This window comes from Pygoscelis adeliae, unplaced genomic scaffold (genome assembly GCF_000699105.1).
Source record: "Pygoscelis adeliae isolate BGI_AS28 unplaced genomic scaffold, ASM69910v1 Scaffold57, whole genome shotgun sequence".
Classification (NCBI taxonomy): Eukaryota; Metazoa; Chordata; class Aves; order Sphenisciformes; family Spheniscidae; genus Pygoscelis; species Pygoscelis adeliae.
Window position 1 is genome coordinate 1,666,211 of NW_008825615.1, and position 24,673 is coordinate 1,690,883.

General features: G+C 42.2%; 1 protein-coding gene across 1 annotated transcript; it reads right to left on the reverse strand.

The window, feature by feature from the left end:
* Positions 1-914: 914 nt before the first annotated feature.
* Positions 915-19,980, reverse strand: NT5E (5'-nucleotidase, ecto (CD73)). The gene is given in 9 exon segments (XM_009333109.1): positions 915-1,072; positions 2,799-2,999; positions 4,580-4,729; positions 5,534-5,642; positions 9,000-9,151; positions 10,670-10,867; positions 14,371-14,559; positions 19,696-19,923; positions 19,926-19,980. Coding segments are annotated over 9 exon segments (1,440 nt in total).
* Positions 19,981-24,673: the final 4,693 nt, after the last annotated feature.

The following is a 24,673-nucleotide window of genomic DNA, read 5'->3' on the forward strand; positions in this document are numbered from 1 at the left end:
ACTTCCAAAGGCTGCCACAGTGCTGCAGGAGTCGACGCGCGTATCCAACGTTCTCTCTGAACGTTGCTGATAAGAGAGTAACGGCCAGGAGTCCTGTGCTTTGGTCTTGGGGAAAAAAGGTGTAAAATTGAGCATGTTGATATGAAACGTAATCACAGACTGTGTTCTCGCTCTAGATGCAGTCCCCAAACTGGTCATATTAAATAGTGAGGTGTGTACATACTCAATTTGTTAAAATTGATCGAAATCAAATCAAGCTTTCATTGCATCCTTTATTACTGGAAAACATAAGTGAGATGCTGCATCTACAAAAGTAAAATGGAAAAACTTTTTTTAATCGCATGTAAATGGACCTCATGCTTTCAATGACATGGAGTTTAATCCAGCTCTTCCGGGCATTGGTGTAGGTATGATAAATATGACTGGAAGGGAAGTAGAATTATTCAATTGAAAGCTTTAACCCTGAGTGTAGATCAAAGGAAGGTATATATACCTTTAATAAATCTATTTCTAGAAGCTGCTTTACATTACTGGAATCAGACTCTTAATCGACTCACTATCTAAAGAAGCTAAAAGAATTTGAGAAAATAGAAATACCCCATTTCGGTGAGTGGTTGTTTCATGATGGAGCATTACTATTCACTGGAACTTCGCTGCTTGAAACCTCAAACTGAATTGCGGGTACCTGCTGATTCAAACTAAGAGGAGTCGTGAATTCTGCCCGCTCATTCTGCACAGTGTGCTTCAATGACGACCAGATTAAAGACGATTGCTTGTGCCGTTCACTGACGACGTGCAGAAACCTAAATACTCATTCATTTTAAGGTGTAAGAAAAGAAAACAGTTCTCATTTCCCTTCATCAGCATCATCGCTCCTCTTGCCTTCCTCCAAACGAAAACACTGCGAGCAGAAATCAAGTATGCAAGAGTGTTACAGTGAACAACACAGAAATGAGGGTAAGGCTTCCTTCAGTAAGACTTCCAGAAGAAAACTTTATTCGACCTTCAACTGCTGGGTAAACTCTCTTCATTCGCTGGAGGTAACGGGAAACCACCTCAGTATCAGGTTCACCTAAACAAACGAACAAAGGTACGGTGTTCTCTGCGGAAGCCAAGCTCTGAACCAAAATTTAAGAACCTGTCTAAAATAGTAGTTTTAGCTCAAGTCTTAAAGCAAACTGTTTTCTATGGTTTGCCATTCTGAATCGGTACACATTAAGACAGCGTAGGGGTGTGGAGAGTTGATTCTTGTGCACAGATAAAATGTCGGTGGTGGTTTGTAGTCAGAATTTTTGGTTAGCAGCTCGTATTTTACCAAAAAAAGAACTATTTTTGCATCGTCTGGTACTCTTGTGTTTGTTTTGCATCTGTTACAATGGTAACCTCTAGTCAGATTTAGGTAGATTGAGACAGTCTCCCACCTGTTTGAGGTAGAGTGCTATAGATCTGGCAAAGCTACCGCTTACACTTTTTCAAATTTAACTTTACTTTTTTTGGGGGGTGGGGGAGAATTTCTAGTCTGTGTGCTGCTGCTGCGTGCACACAACGTATGATGTGGATTTTCTACAGTGGGAGACCCTCTTCAGTCACTGCTGCCAACCATGTCGCGAGCCCCTTCTGATCCAAGCTCTTGCAATCCTAAAGGGCAACACCTCCATCTTAAGAGTAATTACAGTTTTGCCCCTCTGCTCTACTGGGAGACTTTACCAGAACCTTTCAAGTTGTTCCCTTTCGTTATTCCTAATGATTTCTCTCTATGTAAATTTATTTCTGCATACACAGATATTTACTGAAAACTACAGCCCCACCAAATTGACAAGCTGTAGGCTGAATTTGATTTAGAACACCAACCCTGCTTGTGAGAATCAATTTTAAATCGAAATATCCTGTAGAACCAAAAAAGTAGTCTGCAACAAAGGTCCAGAAGGAAAATTTTTTTGGTAAAAGCATGCTTTTACCATCCAGAAGCAGAACATATGACATTAAAGTTCTGCAAGATGTAGATGTGCTCCTAGAAAAGACTTTTTTTTTTTTTTTAAAATACAGCACTACATCCTTTTTGTCTTTTCAGAAATGATGAATTTTAATCTCAAAAAATTTTTCAGGTTTCCCTTTGTCCTAAAAGATGTACATGTCAGTTGAATGAATGCTGAATTTCTAACAGTTTGCATGCAACTTCAGAGGATCTTAAGACGGCATCGTAAAGCACTTCCTTTCTACCTCTCCAGCGTGGCGTCTGTCAGCACCCCGCCTGCTGCTGCCTGCAGAACTCCTGAGAGTCCCGCTGCTGTCGGAGGGGCAGGCCAATTCCCACAGAGCAAGTCGGCACCTTTCCCCTCGCCCTCTGTGTTGGTCGCCTGAGCTGCATGTCCTTCAGTAGCAGAGGTGACGGTTCTGTCTTTGCAAATACTTCTATACAGTGGAAATTTAAAGTCTAAAGAAAATAGTACCTTTCTTTTTGATGCATTGTTTAGTAATGAGTACAAGTGCAAGGTAGTACACGTAATATGTACTCTCTGTAGTGCGGTTTTTGCTTTTTTTCTGGTTTATCATGATCTCAGAACTGCTCTCCAAGCAGTGCTGAATTGATAAGGCTCAGTTTCTCTTTGAAACTGCTGTGATTTAACTGAAAAAGAACATAGTTGCTGGCTACAACGAAAACTAGCAATCCAGAGCAGTCAGACAGAAGCAAATTTAATCTATCCAATAAAAGCAGAAAATCTGAGACTTATACTATAAAAAGATCTTTCAACTTTTAGGAATTGTTTGTCTGCTACCCTGTTGGTGCCCATACTTACCTTTACTGTATCCCAGATTTTTGTCTTTCAGCATATGATAGCCGTCTCCTCCAAATAACATATAGGATGGAAGAGTCACATTGTATATTTCATCCATCTGGAGTGGGACGTAGGCTGGGACTCGGCAGGCTGTGCAAAGCACTTCTAAGCTAACAACTCGGCTTCCTGGGGCTCTGGAGAGATCATAGACCACATGGATGCCTACGAAAATACGTTTGAATGCCACTTTATGCAGTGCCTATTGAACATACAGGGCTAGAAGCAGCATCCTCCACCATTTTCAACGGATTCTTTACGTTGGCTTCTGTGACTGAGGTTATATTGTTCTGAGTGAGACCAGTTAATGTCCTGTTTTCTTTGCACAATAATCAACTTTTACCCAGGAAAATTCACGAGATTAGAGAATTGCTGAAGTATTGTCCCACCCCAGTTACTTATCGACTGTTCTCTTCTTGTCACCAGTCCACAGAAGGAAATTACTAGTCTTGGGATTAGGATACTGCAAGATAAAAATACCTCCCCTTATTTCTGTAGTCATGCGCTTTCTCATTCCGCTGTCTTGTTGGCTGACATGACTTCTTTCAAAGCCAGCCAGCGCCCCTCACTTAGCAGCTATTATGGATAATAAGTACTGTCCTGAAAAAAGAAAGCCAGGCCAGGGCTGAACGCTGCGGTTTCTATTTGCTGTGGGGGAAGTAACGTTTCTAGTTGTGAGCCTTCCTCAGTCAAAGCCTGGGGAGAATTAGGCCCCCAGAAAAGCATTGCCAAGAATTTGCTGATCAGGAAGCCATTTAAAGCTAGGCCAAAGCACAGAGGCTCTTCCAACCCTGGCGCTCTTCCTGCTCTGGATCTTCTCTCCTGAACCCTTTCCAGAGCTACTAGTTATCTTCTTCTTCTGTGAGAAGGTAGCAAGCGGAAGGGCTGCTGCTGCTTTACCTTACGATACCCAAGAACGTGGTAACTTGTGAAAGCACTTGCCTCGTGTGCGAGACGTGGGTTGTGTCCTTGGCATGTGGGGGCTCTAGATTGCACGGCAGGGATGTGGCTCCATCGCCAGGCTATGTGGGGGGAGAGGCACGGAGCTGGGGAAAATCCCTCAGCCCCTGCCCTTGAAGTTTAGCTTTTCTGCTAAATAAACAATAAAATCCGCACTGCGTCACGGAGAGACCAGGAATAAGTATGCCTGTAGCCTAGTACACATTTGGATAAATATATGGGCAGCTGCAATTCAAGAAATGCATATGTTTTTAATATTAACTGTTCATCCCTAAAATATTTAGAAATTCACTGGAGCAATTCCATAGCTCACTTGGACTAACTCTAAAACTGTCAGCAATCATTAGACAATGGCACAAAATGATTTTGATAAACTGAACTTTGTCAGTAACGGGCAGAGACGTCCAGTCTGGGGTCTCAGGTAGGCTGCTAGTGAAGAACTGCAAAGAGGAGTTTGTTGTAGCGATTACTGTGTTACAGCTATGCTGAATTATATCTTCCTGTAGTTAACTGAAGTGTTAAACTGCCACCATTACGCGTTACTGAACCAGCTGGGATTCCTGTCTCTGCTGAAGGGAACAGCGAGGGCCTGTGTGCTGCAGCGGCTCAATTAAACATATGGAGGATAAACAGTGTCAGTTAGCTGGCACGTGTGAGGCACAGAGCTAGGATGTATGGCCAACTTGATTTCCATTCTTAAAGTGTTTTCCAGGTGTAATACAAACAAGGCCAACAGAAGGGTTGGCTGGCTTGGAAAACGGAGACGAGGAAGGAAGAAAACATACCTCCGACCTGCAGCAGCTCTCCGCTTCCTCTCCCGTATCTGTGCACACTGTGCTCAAAAGCTTCTTTCAGAGTGGAGCCTTTCACCCTTACCAAATCAAAACGACCTCCAAATGGCAAAACAGACAGCAAATCTTCCACAGTAATGCTACCTGGGGGAATGAGACTTTGTTTACGTTAATTTTTTTTTAAGTCTACAATATTATTTTAGGATTGTTTAACAGTACATTTTTGACAAGGAACGTGGCAAATACAGTTGGAGAAAATGAGGGCCAGCAGAGGTGAGGATCACATCCAAACCAAAGAACCTGCGTCTTTATCATCCAACACGTATCAAGACCGACAAATCCGAGTTTGATGTACTGCATGTATTGCTATTCAAGTAACTCTACTAAAAGAGACTACAAATGACCAACCTAAGATGAAGAAAAACAGATATTCTTACTAAGTCATTCAGGCAATTTTTCCAATTGCTTAAGATTTACTCATGTAGTCCTACAGAAAGACTTAGCTAAACAGAAAAAGGTGTTTGTTTTCAGTTTTCATTTATGTGATATCAGGAAAATAAAAACTGCAAAACCTTACCGTTCAGAAAACCCTAGAATTCACTTATTTGACAGCAGACTACAGAAGGCTCCCAGCGACCACACCATGTGACCCTCTATAGTAGGAGGTGAAGAATATCCACTGTCTGTCTTTGTTCCAAGGCAGCAAGGAGAGAGGGAAATTATAAAAAGCACTGTGTACAAACAATGCTAGTAACTTCTATTAATGTCAGCCTGAGTGCAGTTGTGCTCTCACGGTGGATAACCATTATGAGAAAGTTTGAAATCGCGTCCAAACGCTGTGCAAATCCCATCAAAACAAGCCCATCCCTAACACTGGGTTCAGGCTTGCATAATAACTTGATTCCTCCTTCTTGACAAAGTTGTTATTCAGCTTGTAATTCTACGTACCGTTAGTGCTCTGTTCATCAATGGGTGACCGTATCCCGCCTCCGTTCAGGATGCACATTGAAACATGGTTCCATGACTTTCTATCCGGATGCCTGACATTCTCGTAAAGCTACCGAAGGAAAATGTTTAAACTCATTTTTAATCTTCACTTAGTCTAGGCTCTGGAAATTTACACCCAATACAATCTGAGACTGAAAAGAGACAGAAAGGTTTTATATCATCTTTGACATTACATTCAGCCCCACTGCAAAATGCTGAATTGTTACAGAACACGGCAAAAAACATTACAGTAACTATTTTGCTTTTTTTAAGCTTTTAACAAGAAAAATATTTGCCTTTTTCTGGAATGAACTCTTAGACTCTCCCATAGTCTGTGTGTGTATGACATGACCAGGGCAGGCCAGCTGAAAAAAGGAAGGATGATTTTTTGATTCCAACCACTGTGATAAAGACAAATTATTTGAGCGTGTTTGGAGAATTGGGAAGTGAAGAGGACCTTAAATAAGGTACATTAAAAACACATAGGGGAATGTATAAATTAATCTAGCTCTTGTTGTACATTTTAGGGAATTAAGATTTTTCAGCTTCTCTGAGATTGATCTTTAATATTTGGAATGGTCTTGGCAAACTAGAAAGATGTAGAAGAGTGGAGGAACAGGAAACCGGCGTATCAAGTGAGAACCAAAAGTCTACTCTGTACAGTATTGGATCTCCAACAGTAGCAAAACTCTGACAAAAGCAAGTTGCAAGGACAAGATAATATTTGCTTGAGACATCCTAAGTAGTAAAGAAAACGGAGACCAGGGACTTACTCAGTTGCGTAAGGATGATAAGCCTGCAGTGTTAATCTTCAGAAATTACTGAGTAGAACAGGAAAAGGTTGAGAAAAGAAACAAGGGTAACGGAAGGGATGGACTGATTTCCATACAGGAATGACTACGGTTATGACTCTTCCGTCTCACAAAGACAGAAATACAGGAAGGACATGACAGAAGTCTATAAAATCAAGAGGGACGTGTGGAGGCTGGGTAGGAATCGGTGTGTTTTCTCATTTGAAGAATGACGAAAAACTTAGGAAGATTCAGAGAGGGGTGACAAGGATGGTCAAAGACACAGAATGATGATGTAGGCTCGGACTGTCTGACCTGGTAAAGAGACAACGGAAGGAAAATATTTGAGAAGCCTATAAAATCATGAGTGGTGTGAAGAAGGTGGACAGGGACCGAGTGTTCCGGCGCAAGGGCTATTCCTTGGCCTCCAGCAGGCATCCCGCCAGCGGGCAGCAGGCTGCACACAGACAAAAGACCAAGGTCTCTGCAGGACGTGCAGGTCAGCGGTGGAACGCCCTACCACCGGCTGTTGTGAAGGCTGAAGGGGTTCAAGGGGAGATGGGGCAAGTTCAGGGAAGACAAGTTCCAGTGGGAGCTAGTAAATACCAAGACGCCACTTCTGGCTTGGGAAGTCCCTGAGCTGCAGGCTGGTGGGAGACGGGGACAGATTTGAGCACAGCGTCTCCACAGGCTTGTCCCGGGCGCCGCGCTCTCCCACACACCCAAAAATTGGAGACAAGATGTTGGGAGGGACGGTCCTGTCCTCTGTTGCAGTTTGGCCACTTCTCTGCTGCACCCCTATGCTAAGTGTTTGCGGCCTCTGACTTGTAGCTGTGTAAATCCTTTGAGGCTCCAGCTTAGTCATCAAAGTTATTCCCTATAGCCAGATCCATGAGATACTCCTAAGTTCGTAACTCATACTTAATCAATGAATGGATTTATTTCTGTTTGCTGATTTCAGTCTGAACTGTACCCCCTAATTTACTAATTTGCCTGGAGCAGATATCAGGATTACAAATCTGTAATTCCTCAGTTCCCCACAGAAGTATTTTTAAATTGTGGTACTGCGCTTGCTGCTGTCCAGTCCTGAGCACAGAGGCAGTTTAAAACAAGAGCTCACACACTGATGTTAGCAATTTCACAGCCATTTCGCATTTGTGTTCCTTTAAAGTCCTCTGTGAAATGCCATCTGGGTCTGTCAACCTTTTATTCTGAGATTTTGGGCTACTGTTGGAGAAGCATCACTGAACTTAATGGACCTCTGTTTTGACCCAGTACAAATCAATCAATATCTTCCACATTTCTCAGACTCCACATTTCCCACGACAACTTTAGTATGTTGCCCATGGAGCAGGCAGGTCTGTTTTTTACCTTCATACCCATGAATGCACGGCAGCAGACAGGAAAGCAAGTGTAGAACTGGTAAGGCAAAGAACATGAAGGGTAATCCATGTATCTACTGATGACTGCAGATGGTTGTCTAGAGACATCGATTTAACTAAAGTAGAATTTGACCTCTCAAGACAAAATGCATAGCAAGAAAATCTACAGACTTCTGAAAGATTACAGAGTTACTTTCATTACGCTTCAAAAGTGCCAAAGCATTTGATCACATTTTTCAAATAGAAATATAAAAAAGTCTAGCAGGAAGAAAGAGCGAGGCGCTGCAATTTTAGTAGAACTGTATGCAGAATTCCCAAATCTTAATCTAATTTGGAAATTAACCTGCGAACTAAGAATTTTTTTAAGGATTACAATAGAAGCAATCACATACACTGGATAAATAGCTTTGGGGCCATAGCTAAATGAAAACTCATGGTTATTAATTGGCTCCTGACTGTGGCAATGCTGCAGAACATTTATGGCAGCTGATTTTCTGGAAACAGTCACATTAGTGAACGTTATTCCCTGGAGCATCCAAGGGAAATGGTGCTGCGGTGGGAGAGGAAAACAATCCAAACCAGCTAGTTTAAAAACTGGAAGTGACTTCTCGTAAAGAGACCTTCTGGTGTTCCGTGACTGCTAAAGCCCAGCGATACCTGTCAGGATGCAGCAGGGGCCAGTGGCTCCCTCTGGGCTGGCGTGCTGGGAGCTTTTACCTCTTCCGCGCCTGGCTGTATGTATGGCCTTTACACCTCCTTCGCTTCAGCTGGCATCTTTTGGACAATTCAGCAGAAAACTACCCAGGATTTTTTTTTTTTTCTGGGCTAGTGCATTAAAAAAGGGTGACAGCAGAGCCCAGTGAGTAATGACGGGGCAGAAGGTAAGTGCCGTGAGCAGGGGACCGGTAGCAGGGCAGGAGAGGGGCAGAGGAGCTGAGTTCTCCTCCTTGCTTGAGGAATGGGCTCGTAGATCAGATGGCTGTCTCTCTTAAAACTGCAGCTTCAGAGACAGCTGCGAACAAGCCGTTCTCTATATGAGGATATATGCAAAGAATAAGCCGCTCCTTACTCTATACAGCAAGATTCATTATAGGCTTGCTTCTGCCAGATCTTTCTAGGGACGCACTAGATGTTACGGTGCTGGAAAGCAGCACAGAGCCCGTACGCTGATAGTTCAGAGCCTGGGAGCATTTCACCTGATAGCTCTGGAGTAACACTTAGATGTGATTGCCACCTGCGGTGGCAACGTCTTACCACAGCATCACAAAGCAAATTTCCCATGTTACATTCTTGGAAACGGCACGCTTGGCTTGTACCGTTCAGGTAAACACTAGTTTTTCCAATCTCTTTAGAATAATTCCCCAGGTTTTTCCTCCATTTTTCCACTTCTTCTTTAATGTGCTCATCTATAAAGTAGTATAAAAGTGTAAAATAAGCATCGCATGTATCTCATATTAATGACACTTCAGTGAATACAAAGCTTAGAGAAAAAACCCTGCTGTTCATGATTCTAAAACGCTACACTTTCCCTAAAGGCTCTTCAAGCAACATGACATCTACTCACGTCAAAGCCTGTAAAGGGAGCAGGCAGGATGGGACAATCAAGTGAACAAGCTATTCCTGTGCCACAGCAAGGTCATCTCCTCTATAACACTTAAAAATATTTCTGCCCCATCCTGTTCTAACCTTAGACCGATGGGGTTTCTAGCACCTACCTTGACAGATGAGAGCTTCTATACAAGAATTTTTAATATAGAAGTGAGCTTGGTCTTTATTTGACATCGTATCTTTTTTTTTTTTCTAATTCTAGCTTCTTCCCCTTTTAACGTAGTGCTAAAAGGAATACTAGCTCAAATATCAATGTCAAGGAATAAACCCTTTGTAGAAATTAATTCTCTATGCACCTCTGTCTGCCAGGTGCAAATCTAATTCTTTCAGGAAAAAAAAAACGATACAAAGATACTTGTATATACAGACAGATAATGTCACAACTGTTTTATATCAGCTATTAGTTTTAAGCAATTTGCCATGTAACTGTCAGCAACAGCAACATTTATAAAATGAGAACACCTATGTATCCGAATTTTTACTTTTACTGACATCAGAGAGAGAATGTAAAGTCTCTTTACATCATCTCATTACATTAATAGGTCACTGAGAATAACATAGTAAATAAGAATATCTATGAACACATCATTTTTAAAGGCTTTATTTTATAAATACTCTGGTAGAACCTAGAAAGTCTGATAAAAGCTCAGAGCTTCATACAGCAAACACTGGACAAGAAACAAAGCCTAGAGAACCAGCACCGGGTAATCCCAGAGACGACAAAAAGCAGGCAACAGAGCTCGGACAGAGTTACGAACAGAAAGCAACAGCACGACTCTCTTCCCAGTTCTTTAAATGTTTCAGAGCTGAAACGTTGAACACACTCAGTATGGAAAACAAGAAGCTGTCGGGTTTGTATATTCTATTTGCGCATTGCCAGAGTATGCCAATTTTTTTCTGGAACATGTCCACTTTCCTATATTGCCCTAATCTCTGTTCTGAAGAACCCAGCCCCTGGCAAAACAGTGTAAATTAGTCCTCATAATCTTTTAAATCATAATTACAGGGCTAGCTAAAGCGGGCTCTGCTGAACGGTAAGGTAATGTATCACCCGAGTTCCTACAAAAAGACTTCCAGTGATTTTAAATAGACAAAAACATACACTGAATTTGTGCATATTCAAAGGCTGCTGTTCAGAAAGAGAAATCGAGGCAAATGGGCACAACTGTAACACAGCCTGAACCCTACACCAAAGAGCACTGCAAGCTCAGGAAGAAAGCTGAATTCTTCTGCGACACTGTACTGTGTATGTACCATAATGACGCTTGAATTGTAGTAGAATGCTGCAGGCAAATTCAAACGTCTAGTCCACATACCTTCAGGAACACTGCTGTCCAGCAGAATGGGGTTTCCAACTGCTTCAACTACATTTCCTTTCTTGTCAAATGTAACATTTAAGTAACCAAGATATTTTCCATAAGCATAAGCTTGTACAACTGGCACCTTCCTCCCGTCGTCTGAGTCAACCATGAATGGATACGGGCCAGCTGGCTGTTCAGTAGAGGGTGGGGTGCCTGCGCGAAACAAGCATGTAAAGCGGGTCTTCAGCTCATGTGACCTTCAAGGAATTATTAGAACGACATTTCAAATGTTTCTCAGCCTTAAAAAAAACAAATTGGATATTAAGTGGAAACAACAATGAACGTATCAGATGACAAGCACACACTTGATGATTGTTCAGTTATGTTATTTCATAAGAGACAATGTTGTTTTCAGGACACGAGCTCTAGTAACTGCCACAGTGTTTTTTAAGTTGTGACAGCACACTCCTCCATGACATCATGTCACAATAGCAACAAAGGAACTTTTCATTCCAATTATTTCAATGTAAACCTCTCAGTAATGCACACATACTAGCCTCTGCCTGAAAAGTTTATTGTTAAGCCTTCACACTACATTATTCTGCATCAGATAGAAAATGAGAATGTTAGTAAAACATACATAGGACTTCTTGATATGAAAAGGTCTAAACTATTTTTATTGATAATATGCAGTCAGAATACCTACAAGCAGTTCCGTGAATGTGTGCATACACCCAACTGATTTTTTTTTACTACACCAAACTTAGCCTCCAAAATTTCAGACAGCCTGCAAACCCCCTGCAAAAGCAAACTTCATTAGCATTAGAGTTATGTGGTCATGGATTTAAAACTCTTATCAACCTACAAAGTTTGAAGGGTGATTAGATGTAGGGCTTGGAAACAGATAGATTAAAGCAAGGCATTTACAGAGAAAAGAGATCTCAGCTCAGTCGGCATTGGCTACCACAGCATTTAGAAACCACGCAGGGGAGGAAATGGCAAAGAAAACTACACAGTACAGCTCTTGTCTCAAGGGCACCAGCCTTCTCCCTGTCTCCTTGACAATATTGTCTGAGTAGTAGCACACCCCCCTGTTATTCCTGTCAGTATTTCCACCCCACCGTCAGCAAAGACCATGGTCGGGCAGCTCCGAGAGGCATCATGTGCTGCGCGACAGGCCCCACTGCAGAGCCCCCTCAAAGCCCGCTGCTCGCTCCTGCCCCGAAGCCAGCGGCATTTCCCATCCATGTGTCAGTGAGAGCTGGGGTGCCGGTGGGGCGGGGGCATGGGGGAGCAGGCGTAGAGGACATGGATCCAGAGGAAAGCAGGCTCTTCACTTCCCCTGCTCACAGAACAACTGGTTTCCTTCCATTTACAGTTGTTTACGTAATATGAAGTCCTGCGATAAGCAGCACGACAAACGTTCCTCCTAGAACTCCAATATGATTCATATTTATCTTTAATCCCTCCTCTTGTCCAGGAAGAACGGCTGTAACAGACTACAAGCTGAACCAAATTTACCAGAGAACTAGTTTTTCTACTTTCAGCCTGGCCGACAGAGTTGTTTTTTTGGCGGTGCATCTTCACTATTCGATATTTATTTTGGGAAGAAATTAAGAAATCCTGTAGCTAATGAGAACCCTGCAGGATTTATGCATGCAAAAGTGGCTTTGGGTTTTTGCAACTGAAAAAGGAATCAGTTTTGTCTCTTGCCCTTGAGTAGTCCTCAAATGAACAGAGTATTAGCAAGAGGAAGTTATGCTTTCTGGTCATCATTTTAGTTTACATCAGCTGTGCGTGGTTAAGTGCTTGTCCAGAGCCTTATTCATTTCTTGCTTTCTGAAGAAATACTTTCTGATACTGATACTTTCTTGCAGGATTAATTATCACTACGACATTATCCCATTGTAAGATAGATGTGTTCCTTCTGAAATGAAAAGGCACTTCAGTGCATCTTATCCTCAAAGAAAACAGCACTAGAATTCATGCACACATCTCAGTCGAAGTATGAGATGCTGTTTCATTACAAATGCACAAATTCATACTGGGTAACTGAAGAGCCTGTAACACTTTCCTATTTTCTTACCTTGTTTTAGCCAACAGACTACATTCTCAGAACATCCTTTCTGATGAAAACCAGAAACTGAAATGCTCTAACCTAAAACTACCGTTACTGTTTGAATCAGTTCTACAAACTCAAAGCACACCTGAACAAGTCAAGACAACATTTGCCACATAATCTGTGGATAAACCGGAGATTTGCAAATGTCTTAGAGACAGATAGGTTGGACTAGTCCAAGATTAGGCCCTTATATTAAGATATCTCTATGGAGGTGTCGGCATGGGCAGTATGTCTCTCAACTCCCATGACAGCCAGAGATTCAGCTGACCAGCTGGTACATCTCCACTTAGACTGAGCTGAAACATTCTCCCAAATTCTGCTGCCAGTTACTGATTACGTCTCTGGATCTAAATGAGAGCTTATAGGCTTACACATAGACACACACATACTGACACAGATGTTTTACCCCGCAGTCAAATCACCTCCACAGATGTGGCATGTTGGGATGGACGGTCCTGTCATCTGTTCCAGTTTGGCCACTTTGCTACTGCACCCCTGTGCTAAGTGTTTGCGGCCTCTGACTTGTAAGTAGGTGTGTAAATGCTTTGTGGCTCCAGCTTAGTGATCAAAGTTATTCCCTGAGGCCAAATTCAAGATATATTCCAAACTGTTTAATTTATAACTCTAGCGTGCAATTGTTTCTCTTTAACAAGTGGGCTAGTAAAAGGTGAGAGCCCGGATGAGACAAAAAAGGCATGAGAAAGTGAGAGGAGATGAGTAGGGAGAGGATGAAATGGACAGCACAAAACCTTTAAGTGGTTAAGGTCCCAGGGTACGTGGTGCTATCCCTGTGACTAGGGCACAAGGGAAATTTTGCTGAAAATTACAGAAAGTTCCTGTTATAGTCTCAAACAGTTAATGAAGTTTCTGCTAAATTTAATGAGCTATCTTTGATGGTTTAAAAAAACCCCAGCCTTTCTTTTACTTGTGTCCTTACACACCAGCACAGGGAAGGTAGCAGCACTGGAGAAGCTGCTGATGGCAGGTTTTGCCTAAAGTAGCGTTGCTGCGGAAGAAATCAGATCAACAGTGTTTATCTCTGGAATGATGTCTACCTCTAGGGAAAAGAAGAGCAAAGTCAGAGATTAAAAGAGGTACTGAAAAAGACAGAGGCAACTTGGGAGAAGTTTTTTAATGGCAGGGCTAATGGAGACCTATGAATACAGAATCAGATTCTGTGGAAAATAAACATCGGTATCACTTTTGAAGTCTTATATGACTAATTTTTTTTGTTAAGCGACACGCAAGTTTAAATGTAAACATCTTATTTACTCCTTTATATGTGTGAGCTTGAAACAGGTACAATATGTTTGGCAGTAATTTACCAGTATTACTACCTTTGTTCCTCTGTCCTGCTTTGTATAGGTCACCTTGAACATCCACAGTATTAAGGAACCTTTCAGTGAGTTAGGGCACTTCTTGCTCGCAGGCTGTTTTAAATTAGTTTCTTCCATGGAAGTTATGGATAGGTATCAGCTATGAATCTGGCCCAGTACAGCCAGCAGTAAACTGTATTTGTGGAAGTTCTCCCAGTTTAAAGAGAAACAGTTTCAGCTTTGCTTTAGAAGCAACATTTTAGTAAGAAGTAAAATACCTGTATAGAGAAATGTGTTTGTATGTCCTCCAACTACAACATCCACTCCTTTCACTTTTTGGGCAATATTTTTGTCCACAGTAAAACCAGAATGTCCTAGTGCAATTATTTTGTTCACTCCCATAGCAGTAAGTTCATTCACTTGCACTTGCAATGCTTCAATTTCATCTTCAAAGATTATATCATCCCCTTAAAACAAAAAAGAACAAACATGAATGTACTTACAAAGTACCTTAATTACTAGTTAAAAAAAAAAAAAGTAGTTGATATTGGATACTATTTTGTATAATTAATGGGACTTTGAATGTCAGTGGCTTTCAAATACCCTTAGTTGGTTCAAGCTCCTGATCTGATCTGATGTTCTCCAGTCTCTCAGGAGCATCTGTGGGCTTGGACTAATACAACATTCCTGCACTGAGCTGTATGCACTTGCCTATACTAAACAAGTTGTAACTCCATAAAAAAACTCCAGTGACACCAATTATGGGATCAAAAATTGAATGGCTTTTATTATTTAACTAGAGAAAGGAAAATAAATATGTCAGTAAGTGTTTGAGTATAAACACTTGTAATGTACTATAAAGCTTTTTTCCTTCCCAAATTATATTTCTTTGAGATCTTCTACCTCCTCCCGAGTTAAATATCTTTTTACTCCACACTCATCTCGTTCTCCACCCCCTCCAAGGCTTTAAACAGCAGCTTCTTCAAAGTCCTGCACTACACTCTGAATTGCCTTTTTACACAAATTATCTCACCTAATGTGAACCACTCTCAGTAATATCAATACAGCACAGCACACAACTGACCTACCATCCTGAAACGAGAACATAAAGAACAGAAAGTCTGGAGAGGAGAAACCTTTTCCGGACCACAATGTTGGGAAACTCGCAATCTTTCTGCAAGGTTTCTGTGCCCACTGAAATTATTCTAACATGACAAACAGTTACAAGAGCACTAGACAAACATGCACTTTTATCCTGGGCACGGTGTTTTGGGTTGCGCAAAAGGACTTCCTATGTAAGAGGCTAATTTATTTGATGAAGTTTTAAGAATAGAGTTTAAGAATAAAGTCAACAAACTGTAATCTGAAACCTTCCGGTGAAGACAACCGAGGAACATTTCTACCAATTTCCCCTTTATCTAATTCCTCTCCTTCATGCAGAGTTTTTTGATCAAACCATTTTGAAACACGCCTTTAAAGTCAAAAGATGTACTTTATTTCATAACAAAGGGAGGAGTGAAACGAATTCACAATCGAGTGCAAAATGTCTCAGGAAATGAAGAGGAAGTTGCTACAATGGAAGAGATAAAAGAGGGTTACATGACTTGGTTCACCACCACACCCATTGAATAGTTCTGTTACTGCCAGAGGGAATCTCTGTACTGCACATTACCGAGTGAATTGTGCAGTGCATCCCCACATTTTCTTCCTGTGGACCTCTTCTTGGAATCAAAGAATCGTAAGTTAATTGAGGCTGGAAGGGACCTCCGGGGGCCATCTAGTCCAAAACCCACTCAAAGCAGGAACTCAAAGCCAGATGAGGATGCTCAGGGTCTTGTCCAAGCAAGCTGAAATTCCACAACATCTCTGGGCAACCTGTTTCATGGCTTAACTGCTCTTACTGTGACAAATTTTTTCCTTATGTCCCGCCATAATTTCCTGTGGTACTGAGCCCATTGTTTCTTGTCCCTTCTCTGTGCCTCTCTGGGAAGAGTCTGTCCCTGTCTTCTCTATAAACCCCCTTAAGACAGCGGAAGACTGCACTTAGCTCCCCCTTAGCCTTCCTTCTCCAGGCTGAAGGAAGCCACCGGCTTCAGCCCCTTTTTGTACATCCTTGAGCTTGACAGAAGCCGGGCCTGATGCAGAGCTACTGGCAAAAGGGGAAGTCCAAGAAATGCTCCTTGAGTGTAGGCCCTTCACGTGCTCATCTCGCCACCCATGGACCAGCTACGGTGTGCGGACCAGTTCTGTAAAGAGAGCTGAGCTCTCTAAACGAAGAGCAAGAGCGAGCTGCTGACTAGTTCCCTGCAGGCTGACTTCTCCCATGGCATGCAGCCAGGTGGCCCACGATAATGAAGGTCTCCCCATCAGCACCAGCTCTGTTACCCTTCTACGCCACTGCAGCCTACAATGCACCATACACTGAAGACATGTTATTATTAATCTTCAATCCATAATAAAAGAAACAAACCTCCTTTCAGGATGAGGGGAAAAACAAGGCCTGTCCCATGCCAGTAAGTCCATCTCTCTCCTGGGACTGTTACGGCAGGGGGGGGGGCGGATGCAGCCAGCCACTGGCGCTGGGGCGGGCAGTGGCACTGCCAACCCACCCGCCCAGCAACTGCCTGCTGCCCACCTCGCCCTCAGAAAGGGATTCCTGCTTGGGGGCTGCAGGGGCTTCCCGCACCCCCTCTCCACGACCGAGCTGTGGCATCTCACACAGCTTCGTATCCTAGTCATCTCAGCGCTTGATCCAATTGAGCTGAAATGGGCCGGCAGGTTCAAAAGTTATACAGCGGGGGACTGTAAGAGCAATTACACAGTGCTCATTTCTCTAAGAAACCAGGCAAAAAGCAATATACTGCTTAGCACTCAACTGCGCATTTTTCAAAACAATCTGAATTGAAATGAAGTGCTTATTTAAGTGTTAGTTATTGCTCGTGTCAGTATTTCACTTCTCTTTCAAGGCATTGAACTGATGTGACATCCTCTTCTCTTTTTAGATGGGGTACAGTTTCAGATAAAACACCCAAACTGTGCTATAAATGAACAAGGAAAAAGAACTGGCTGCATGTTAAAAATGTTACGCAAGCTAGCCAGAATAAAGTGGAAAAATGGAATTTAAAACTCCATTTTAGAAAACTCTGCCAAGTTGATAGTTTTAGTAAATATTTTGCCGCTGGTAGGGTTACAGAGTAAGCAGCTTTGGGTTTCCACCTTATACGAAAAGACAGTGGACAAAATGAGATATATTACTTCACAGCACCAAATGTGTATGTAGCATCTCTCAGGACAGATAAAGACATTAACTATTTTGTGGGGTTTACAACATCATTGCAGAACTAACGCGAGTGAGCTGGTACCGTCAAATACTAGAAAGATGGTCCTGGGATTATCAGTGCAAAGCAAATACACAGACAACTCTGTCTATGTGACAAGTTACGAACAGCTCTTGCAGGACGTGGAAAAACTGGCTGGGCATTCAGCTGAGAGAGCTGTATACAGCAAAACAGAGGAGAACTTTAGAAAAACTGCCAATTGGCTGTAATCTATAAATTGTGGTTCCCCATCCCTATGGTTTCCAAACAGTAATATTAACAGTACCTTCAGCAGAGGATAACTGTTCCTTCACAATGGAAACATTGAGGTTTAAGGACTTTATACTCTGTCCAAGTATGTTGATAGCTGTTTTAAGCAGACTATGAAAAGTACAAGTTGTAATTTCATAATTGTGTGGAAGTTATTGAGACTTAACAGTAGAAGAAATCAGACTCACAATTTAAAATTCACAACGTATCTTATTCATTGAATTAAGGAAGTAGGTTGATAATTATTTTGCCACCGACCCACCTCTGCCATGATTTTATCAGTCTGAAGGATTGCTAGGTCACGGGTGATATCTAGTCACTGAGTTACATTAACATACCCTGAATTCACATTTTCAAATGTTCCTCCACACACTGAGAAGGCAAAGCATAAAATTATAAAAATTATAAAAACTCTGAGCACTATAAATGTTGCTGCTAGAATTTGCCCTGCTTGTTGCTCAATTAAACTGTGGGATATACTTAGCTTAGGGCTGCTTCAGCTCTATCTATGGAGCTAACAAGCCTTCCCTTTTAACACTGTTTTTTCTAGTTGTGGTCTCTGTTATAATGTCTCAGCATACTGAGGCATTCAATATGATGTCTAGATGTTATTGGAAATGTACTTAAATGCTTCAGAGAATCATTCCAACACTATCTGGATTTTCCTCTAGTATATTTATTCGCAAGAAAGTTAATTTGATGACCTCACCACACCAACACTGTTGTTTGGAAGAAGAGCTGAGATCTATTTTATTAATCCTTAATGAAGAACAATATTGGCCGGCTGTCCATTTTTCAAACTTAGCGTGATGTCAGATGATATCTACCCTCATGCCCTCAAGCACAGGTGAAATTCTATTGCCTACACAAAATACAGATCAATTTTCTTTTTTGTTGGGGGAAACAAAGAAAGGACTCTAAAAACACATCACTGTAAAATAGAAGTGAGATACAGAAGTCTATTCTGACCTCAGATGTCCACTTCCTGAGAGTTTAAACGTACAGCATAGGTATTAAAAAGCACAGAAGGAACAGTTTTATATTCTAATACTTCCTCAAAGTATTGAATATTCCTTTTCTCAAGAAAGCTATGCATTACTTCTTTATTACTAAGCAATGGAAAGAGAAGTAATAATATGAAGTCCTTTTTCAGTGTGGAAAATGTTTTACACCGGTGCTTAGGGCATCCCTGCTGCAAAAACCAGGGAAGAAAGTCTGATTTTGTCAGAGGGGGGCTGAGCTTTGAGCAGGCAGTGACTCAGATCTCCTACAGCTGATTTAAATGTGTTTCTCATTCCAATACACCATTACATTTTACTAAAAAAAAAAAAAAAACCTCAACAAACCAAAACCACTTAAATGTTGGAAAAAATAGTCAGAAATTGAGAAGTCTTTTTCCTCATCAAGTCTAATTTTACTCATGAATGAAGCAATTGTGGTAAAAGCTGAATGGGTGTTCCTTCTGTAGTCTAATTTCTGGAAATATTTGAGAGGCTAAAAACATCTTGGGCAACTTCTGCTTCAAAAACACATATGAAGCTCTCCTTGCTTTTACTAGGGCTTGCGCATGGACGCATCCAAGAACAAAATTCCAACACACAGAAATGTCTTGGGTTGAACACATTTCACTCTAGAGACAAGCTGTATGCATGTTTAACATTTGTTTAAATGGATAAATAACAATAAAATAGAAAAGAATATAAATTAAAAAACCCAACAAACAAATAAAAACCCCAAAGGCCCCCCAGCTCTCCTGCAATCTCACTGACCTCATATTCTTAGATAATTCAGTGATGCTAAATAATTCAGCTCTGTATGAAAATGGCTTTTAATGTTAACAAGCCTTCTCCAGTTTAAAAATCGGGCAGTTACAAAGTTGAATAATACAAGTAAATACTGATAAAACAACAAACTTCTCACTTCTCAGCTGAAAACACTCATCTTTGGATTCAAACAAGCGGGCAAGTAATAAAATAGTAACAAAGGATATAAACTTATATACTAAAGAAAACATACCTGGCTGTGAAAGAAAAGAAGTTTCCTTTGTAGTGTAGCCAACTATTCCTACTGATTCTGAGTCAAAATGTACTATTTTAAAAGGATAAACATATTTCATCATTTCATTCCCTAATGGGGTTTTCCCCTTAATGTTTGCACTCAGGATTGTAAAAGTAGCATTTTTAAGAAGAGGATCCAATAATCCGCTCACACCTCCATCAAACTCATGGTTCCCCAAAGCCTGTGAAAAGCAAGAAGAAAATATAAGACCCTACTTCCAATATTCAGTCTAAATACTCTCATAAATTATATACAAGGTATGCCTGAGAAAACAAAGTCTATGTTCTAGGGAAGAAAACCCTATCTTGTCTAAAACAGCACATTCCTGTTTCTCACAAACACAGAAATGTTATTTTCTTTAGGCTTAGGTTTTTGCTTTTCAGACTCTCTTATATCAATACAGATGTGAAAGTCAAAATCTAAAACCTATCTAAGTAAGTGTTTGTAATCATATACCAGATTAAAACCCACTGGTTTTTCATCCTGTAACTGCAAGAAAGATGGTTAACAATAACCACAAAGGAAAACATGTATTTTGTGTACGGAAAATACATTGCTTAAAAAAATACTGAAGAAAATGTTACATGCCAATGACAATATTTGTTATCTTTAAATAAAACACGCATTTTAAGAGCTTGTGCTTGGACTACAGTTTTTTAAACATATTTAATTCACATTTAGTCAGAGTTCTTGTGTGCTTTAAGATGTAACAAGAAAATATGATTTTCTAGCCATCATCAATATCATGACCTAGTGGAAGCCCTAATGTTTATCAGCTAGGGGGAATCTCCATAGACAATCCATACTATGTGTGTGAGCACACATGCAGGTGTGTGTATAACACTGTGAAGCGCTAAGACTATCACACAAAATGAGCAGTCCGGTTTTTTTATTAGCAAGGTAATACCAACAAGATGAGAATGTTTAGTTGTTCTAGGTTGGTTAAGCAGTCAAAAATGGACTTACCTTAAAGGACCGTGCAACTTTCTCCTACCTGCCCCTTTTTCATGCTCAGCTTGTTGCCACATGCCCGAGCCTGCAAGTTTGGCAATAGCTGGCAAAACCTCCATAAACCGCAACTTTGCAGAAGCACAATATATGCAAGAACCTTGTAGCATATTTAGGTGTTAGTGAAGGAAAAGATACATCTATAGAAACGTGGTAATAGCGTAACTTGGTACACGGTAACTTGGTACAAGTTTTCAGGTGGTAACTGGAGCAGAGTATGAAAGGGGTGCTAAAGCCAATGGGCCAACTCTTCTAGACAAAAGTGTGCTTGTAATTTCACTCTGAAGATTAAGTGGGGAAAGTCACATTCATCATCTAAAAAGACTTATATACCTCCCTGCTCTACTTAGATAACCCCCCCCCCATGTGTTTGTTCCAACTTTTATTCCCCAAAGAGATTGTATTAACCTGGATCACGTTTCAACCCAAGCAGGACCCCAAAGCCACTACAGGCATGGAAGCTCAGTATTTCAATCAACTGATTGGCAGTGTCTTTCTTTTGGGGGAGAGACAGACTCCTGACTCCTCTGATCCCCACAGGCAGGTAGTCAATGGCCCTGTGGAAAAATCAGGATATCGGCAGTAACTTGCATTGGCAACCAACTGCTCCTGCTGATGGTAGTGAGAACACTACTCACACCCCAGGGAAGGAGCCAAACTGTTTGCATGCTGCTGCAGCACTTTTCCAAAAGAACCGAGAACTATCTTTGAAAAAATCCTGACTTGGGAAGACACAATGTACTCCAACTATATTCCATTTCTAACCGTATGCTAACAGCCATCTAATTTGCTGTAAAAAATAAAAATAAAAAAAGAATAACACTCTAAGGAAACTCATTTTGATGCTGACTGATGTTCTGAAAAAAACGTCCACAGACTGGTGGAGCATCTCAGAATGGTAACAAGCTATTTCTTTTTGGCTGATGCATATGCCTTCTGTTCCTCCTAAATACACAATTAACCCCCCCAAAAAAGGTTGCAAATGAAATAAGAATTTGAATTGGATGTAACTGCTATTAGCTTGTTGCGAAAAAAACCTCAACCAACCACTAATGAAACCTTGTTTCTCTTGGCTTTGTATCTTGCATTTGGATAATTTCATGTCCATTAAGATACAAGCTTTGATCAAAACTTTTCCCATGGTGTGGGTGGTTATAAAGTCTCTTGTTCATGAGAAATCACTGGTGGCGAATAATCAGTTTTATTTTTGATGCAGCGTCTCCTCTGGGGAAGAGGATGTGGACTGTTTTGGGTTCCTGTACTCATATCTAACTACCCTTACGCCCAGAGCTTCGAGGACTCTGTACCTGTGCAATATCCCTTCACCAAATCAGAATCCATTGGCTAACACAAGTGTAAGTCACAAGGGGAAATAAACAGAAATATTCAGGCACACAGCATGTGATCATATAATCCTCCTTTTCACAAGAAACCAGGATAAAAATATTTCAAAATCAGGATACAAATTAGCAGAAGGATGCAATTTAAAAGTAAAACTAAAAGACTTCTATCACCCCTCCAACTACTGCCCTTGCGGTACTTAATTTGGATTTTGGTGTTAATTACACCAAAAAGCAAGGCCACTACCAAGAAAATTTGGAAGGCAATACCTAGCTAATCAGGAGAAAATAGGTGATAAATGAGAAAAGGGCAAACCTAAAAAAGGAAATTTGTCCCATTCATGGAACAAACCTCTAACGCTGCCAGGCTGCCCTAAATCCTCCTACGGCTCCTGCCCCCATCCTCTAACAACTTCGATGACTCATGTTCCCTCCTTCATCCTACTTGTAATCCTATTCCTGTATCTCACTTCTAACCATTTCAGTAATCCCCACCCCTTCTGTTACGGATGTGACTTCCCGAATTTTGCTTAAAGAAACACTAGCTCACCCTTCTGCAGTGCGGCTCTTACCTTGCTCCCTGTGCCCCCCCAGCCACCATCCCCACTGCATGGTCCACGGACAGAAGAATCAACAAGGATGCTGCAGCCGCTGCCCAACACTCAGCATCTGTCCTCAGGCTCTTTGGTAGCAGAGAAAGGTGCTGAAGTCTCTGTAGCTTCTCAGTCTACACTGTCCCCTTCTATCCACTGACAATATTCAAATTATAATATGCAGCACCTCCACAGAGAGCAAGTAGTTGACTACTTCACCTAAGGCATTAGCATCCGGGACAAGGCTCTGGCTATCCAGTATGGTGTGGAATTATTTTTTAATCTTATTCTGATGAAAAAGCTCATGGGATCTCCTAAACAGTCAGCAGATGCTTCCTACACAACGTGTTTCTAAAACTGAGCACTAGTTCAAGACTGCTGATTTTGCCTGGCAGAATTTCTTCTTGTGATACGATCAGGAACTGCACAAGCTCCCAGCCTGCCCATGAACCAGTCAAACCAGCAAACATAAGGCTGAGAAATGACAGCCAGCAGTAAGCTTTGCGAAGAAAGGTAGGAAAAACCGCAGCGAGCTATTTCTGCACTGCCGAACCCCAAAGTGCTCCCCAGCTCTCAGCGAGGACGAGTCCTGAATGCACACGCTCCTCCCCATCACCATCGGGAGGAAAAACCCCGTTAGTGTTAGTTTCACAATTAGGAAACCGTTCATTAGGCCATGTGAGCAGGGAGCAATATGCTTCACAGACCCATCTGTCTGGTACAAAGTGTGTTTAGCCTAGGAGAGTGCACTGGGGCATCCCTTTCCCTTCCGTAGCTGTTCTGAGGCAGAGGGAAGAAACGGGTGAAGCCATTTTTACCTGGGAAAGGAAAGTGCAGTCCTTTCCAGAGAAAGCAAAAAAGATGAAGACAGAGGATGTGATATGCACAGAAGATTTTCCCCTCAAGCTGTCAATTGGGATGATATAAATACGCAGTCACTCTCAAAGAGCAGTCACTCTCAAACATAACTTTAATCTCTCTCCTCCTCTCTGGGGTTGTACGCAAGAAAAATACGCCACGATAATTCTTTATATATTAACAGGCTATTGCCCTGAGAAAAAAGATTTAAGGACATGGAGTGACATCCCCCAGTCTCAGTCTCAAATTCTTCTACCTTCCTCTCAGCACTTGGATGACCAAAAGAGACAGAGTAGAGGTGCAGGACTAGCACCGTCTCGGAGAGCTCCCTCACAGATGCGCTGTTACAGTCCCTGGGCCACCTGCACACAGCCCCTTACACCCCATCATGACCACCGCCCTGGTGGGACTGGACACGACCAGGGTGGGGACTGATGAAAACTAAAACTCCTCACCCCTCGAAACAGCACTGCCAACATGTGCCATCTGTCCCTTCCCGCAGGACCGAAGCTGGCAGGGCAGGCTGCGAGCCTCGACCAGGGTTAATCCCTCCATCGCAGGCCAGGCTCCTCGCCCGGTTTTTGCTGGGCTCACTTCCATGCCTCTGCCAACCCCTCTCCAACAGAGCCCATCCAGTCCCCTGCCCGTCCCAAGCCCCTGCCTCTCCCAAGGGGAGCTCTTCCACTGCATGACTGTCTTTTCCTCTGTGTAGCCTTGGCATCAACTCCCGGTTTCTGGCTGTCCGTGGGGCTGCCAGCTCATGACTTCATTCGGCTGGGTGCCCGTCACCTAGTGCATTGCTTCTCTTCTCCTTGCTCACCTCCCGGCCGCCTTTGCCCATGATTTTAGCCTGACCTACAGCCTTCTCCGATGCAAGGCTACGCACTCAAGGAGGCGGCAATGCAAAAAACGGCAGCAGGAGAGGGAAGGGAGGAATAGACCCAGCACCCAAGGCGGAGGGAAGCCCCTCACCGCGCCGCTCGCCGCCCCCCCCGGCCCGCTTTACCATGGCATCGTAGCGCAGGAGGTTCATGAAGTGGACCGCCTCCCGGCCCTTGAAGCGGGAGAACCACACCGTGCCCTGGTACTGGTCCCCGGCGTCCAGCAGCAGCACGTTGCGGTGCGCGGCCCGCGCCG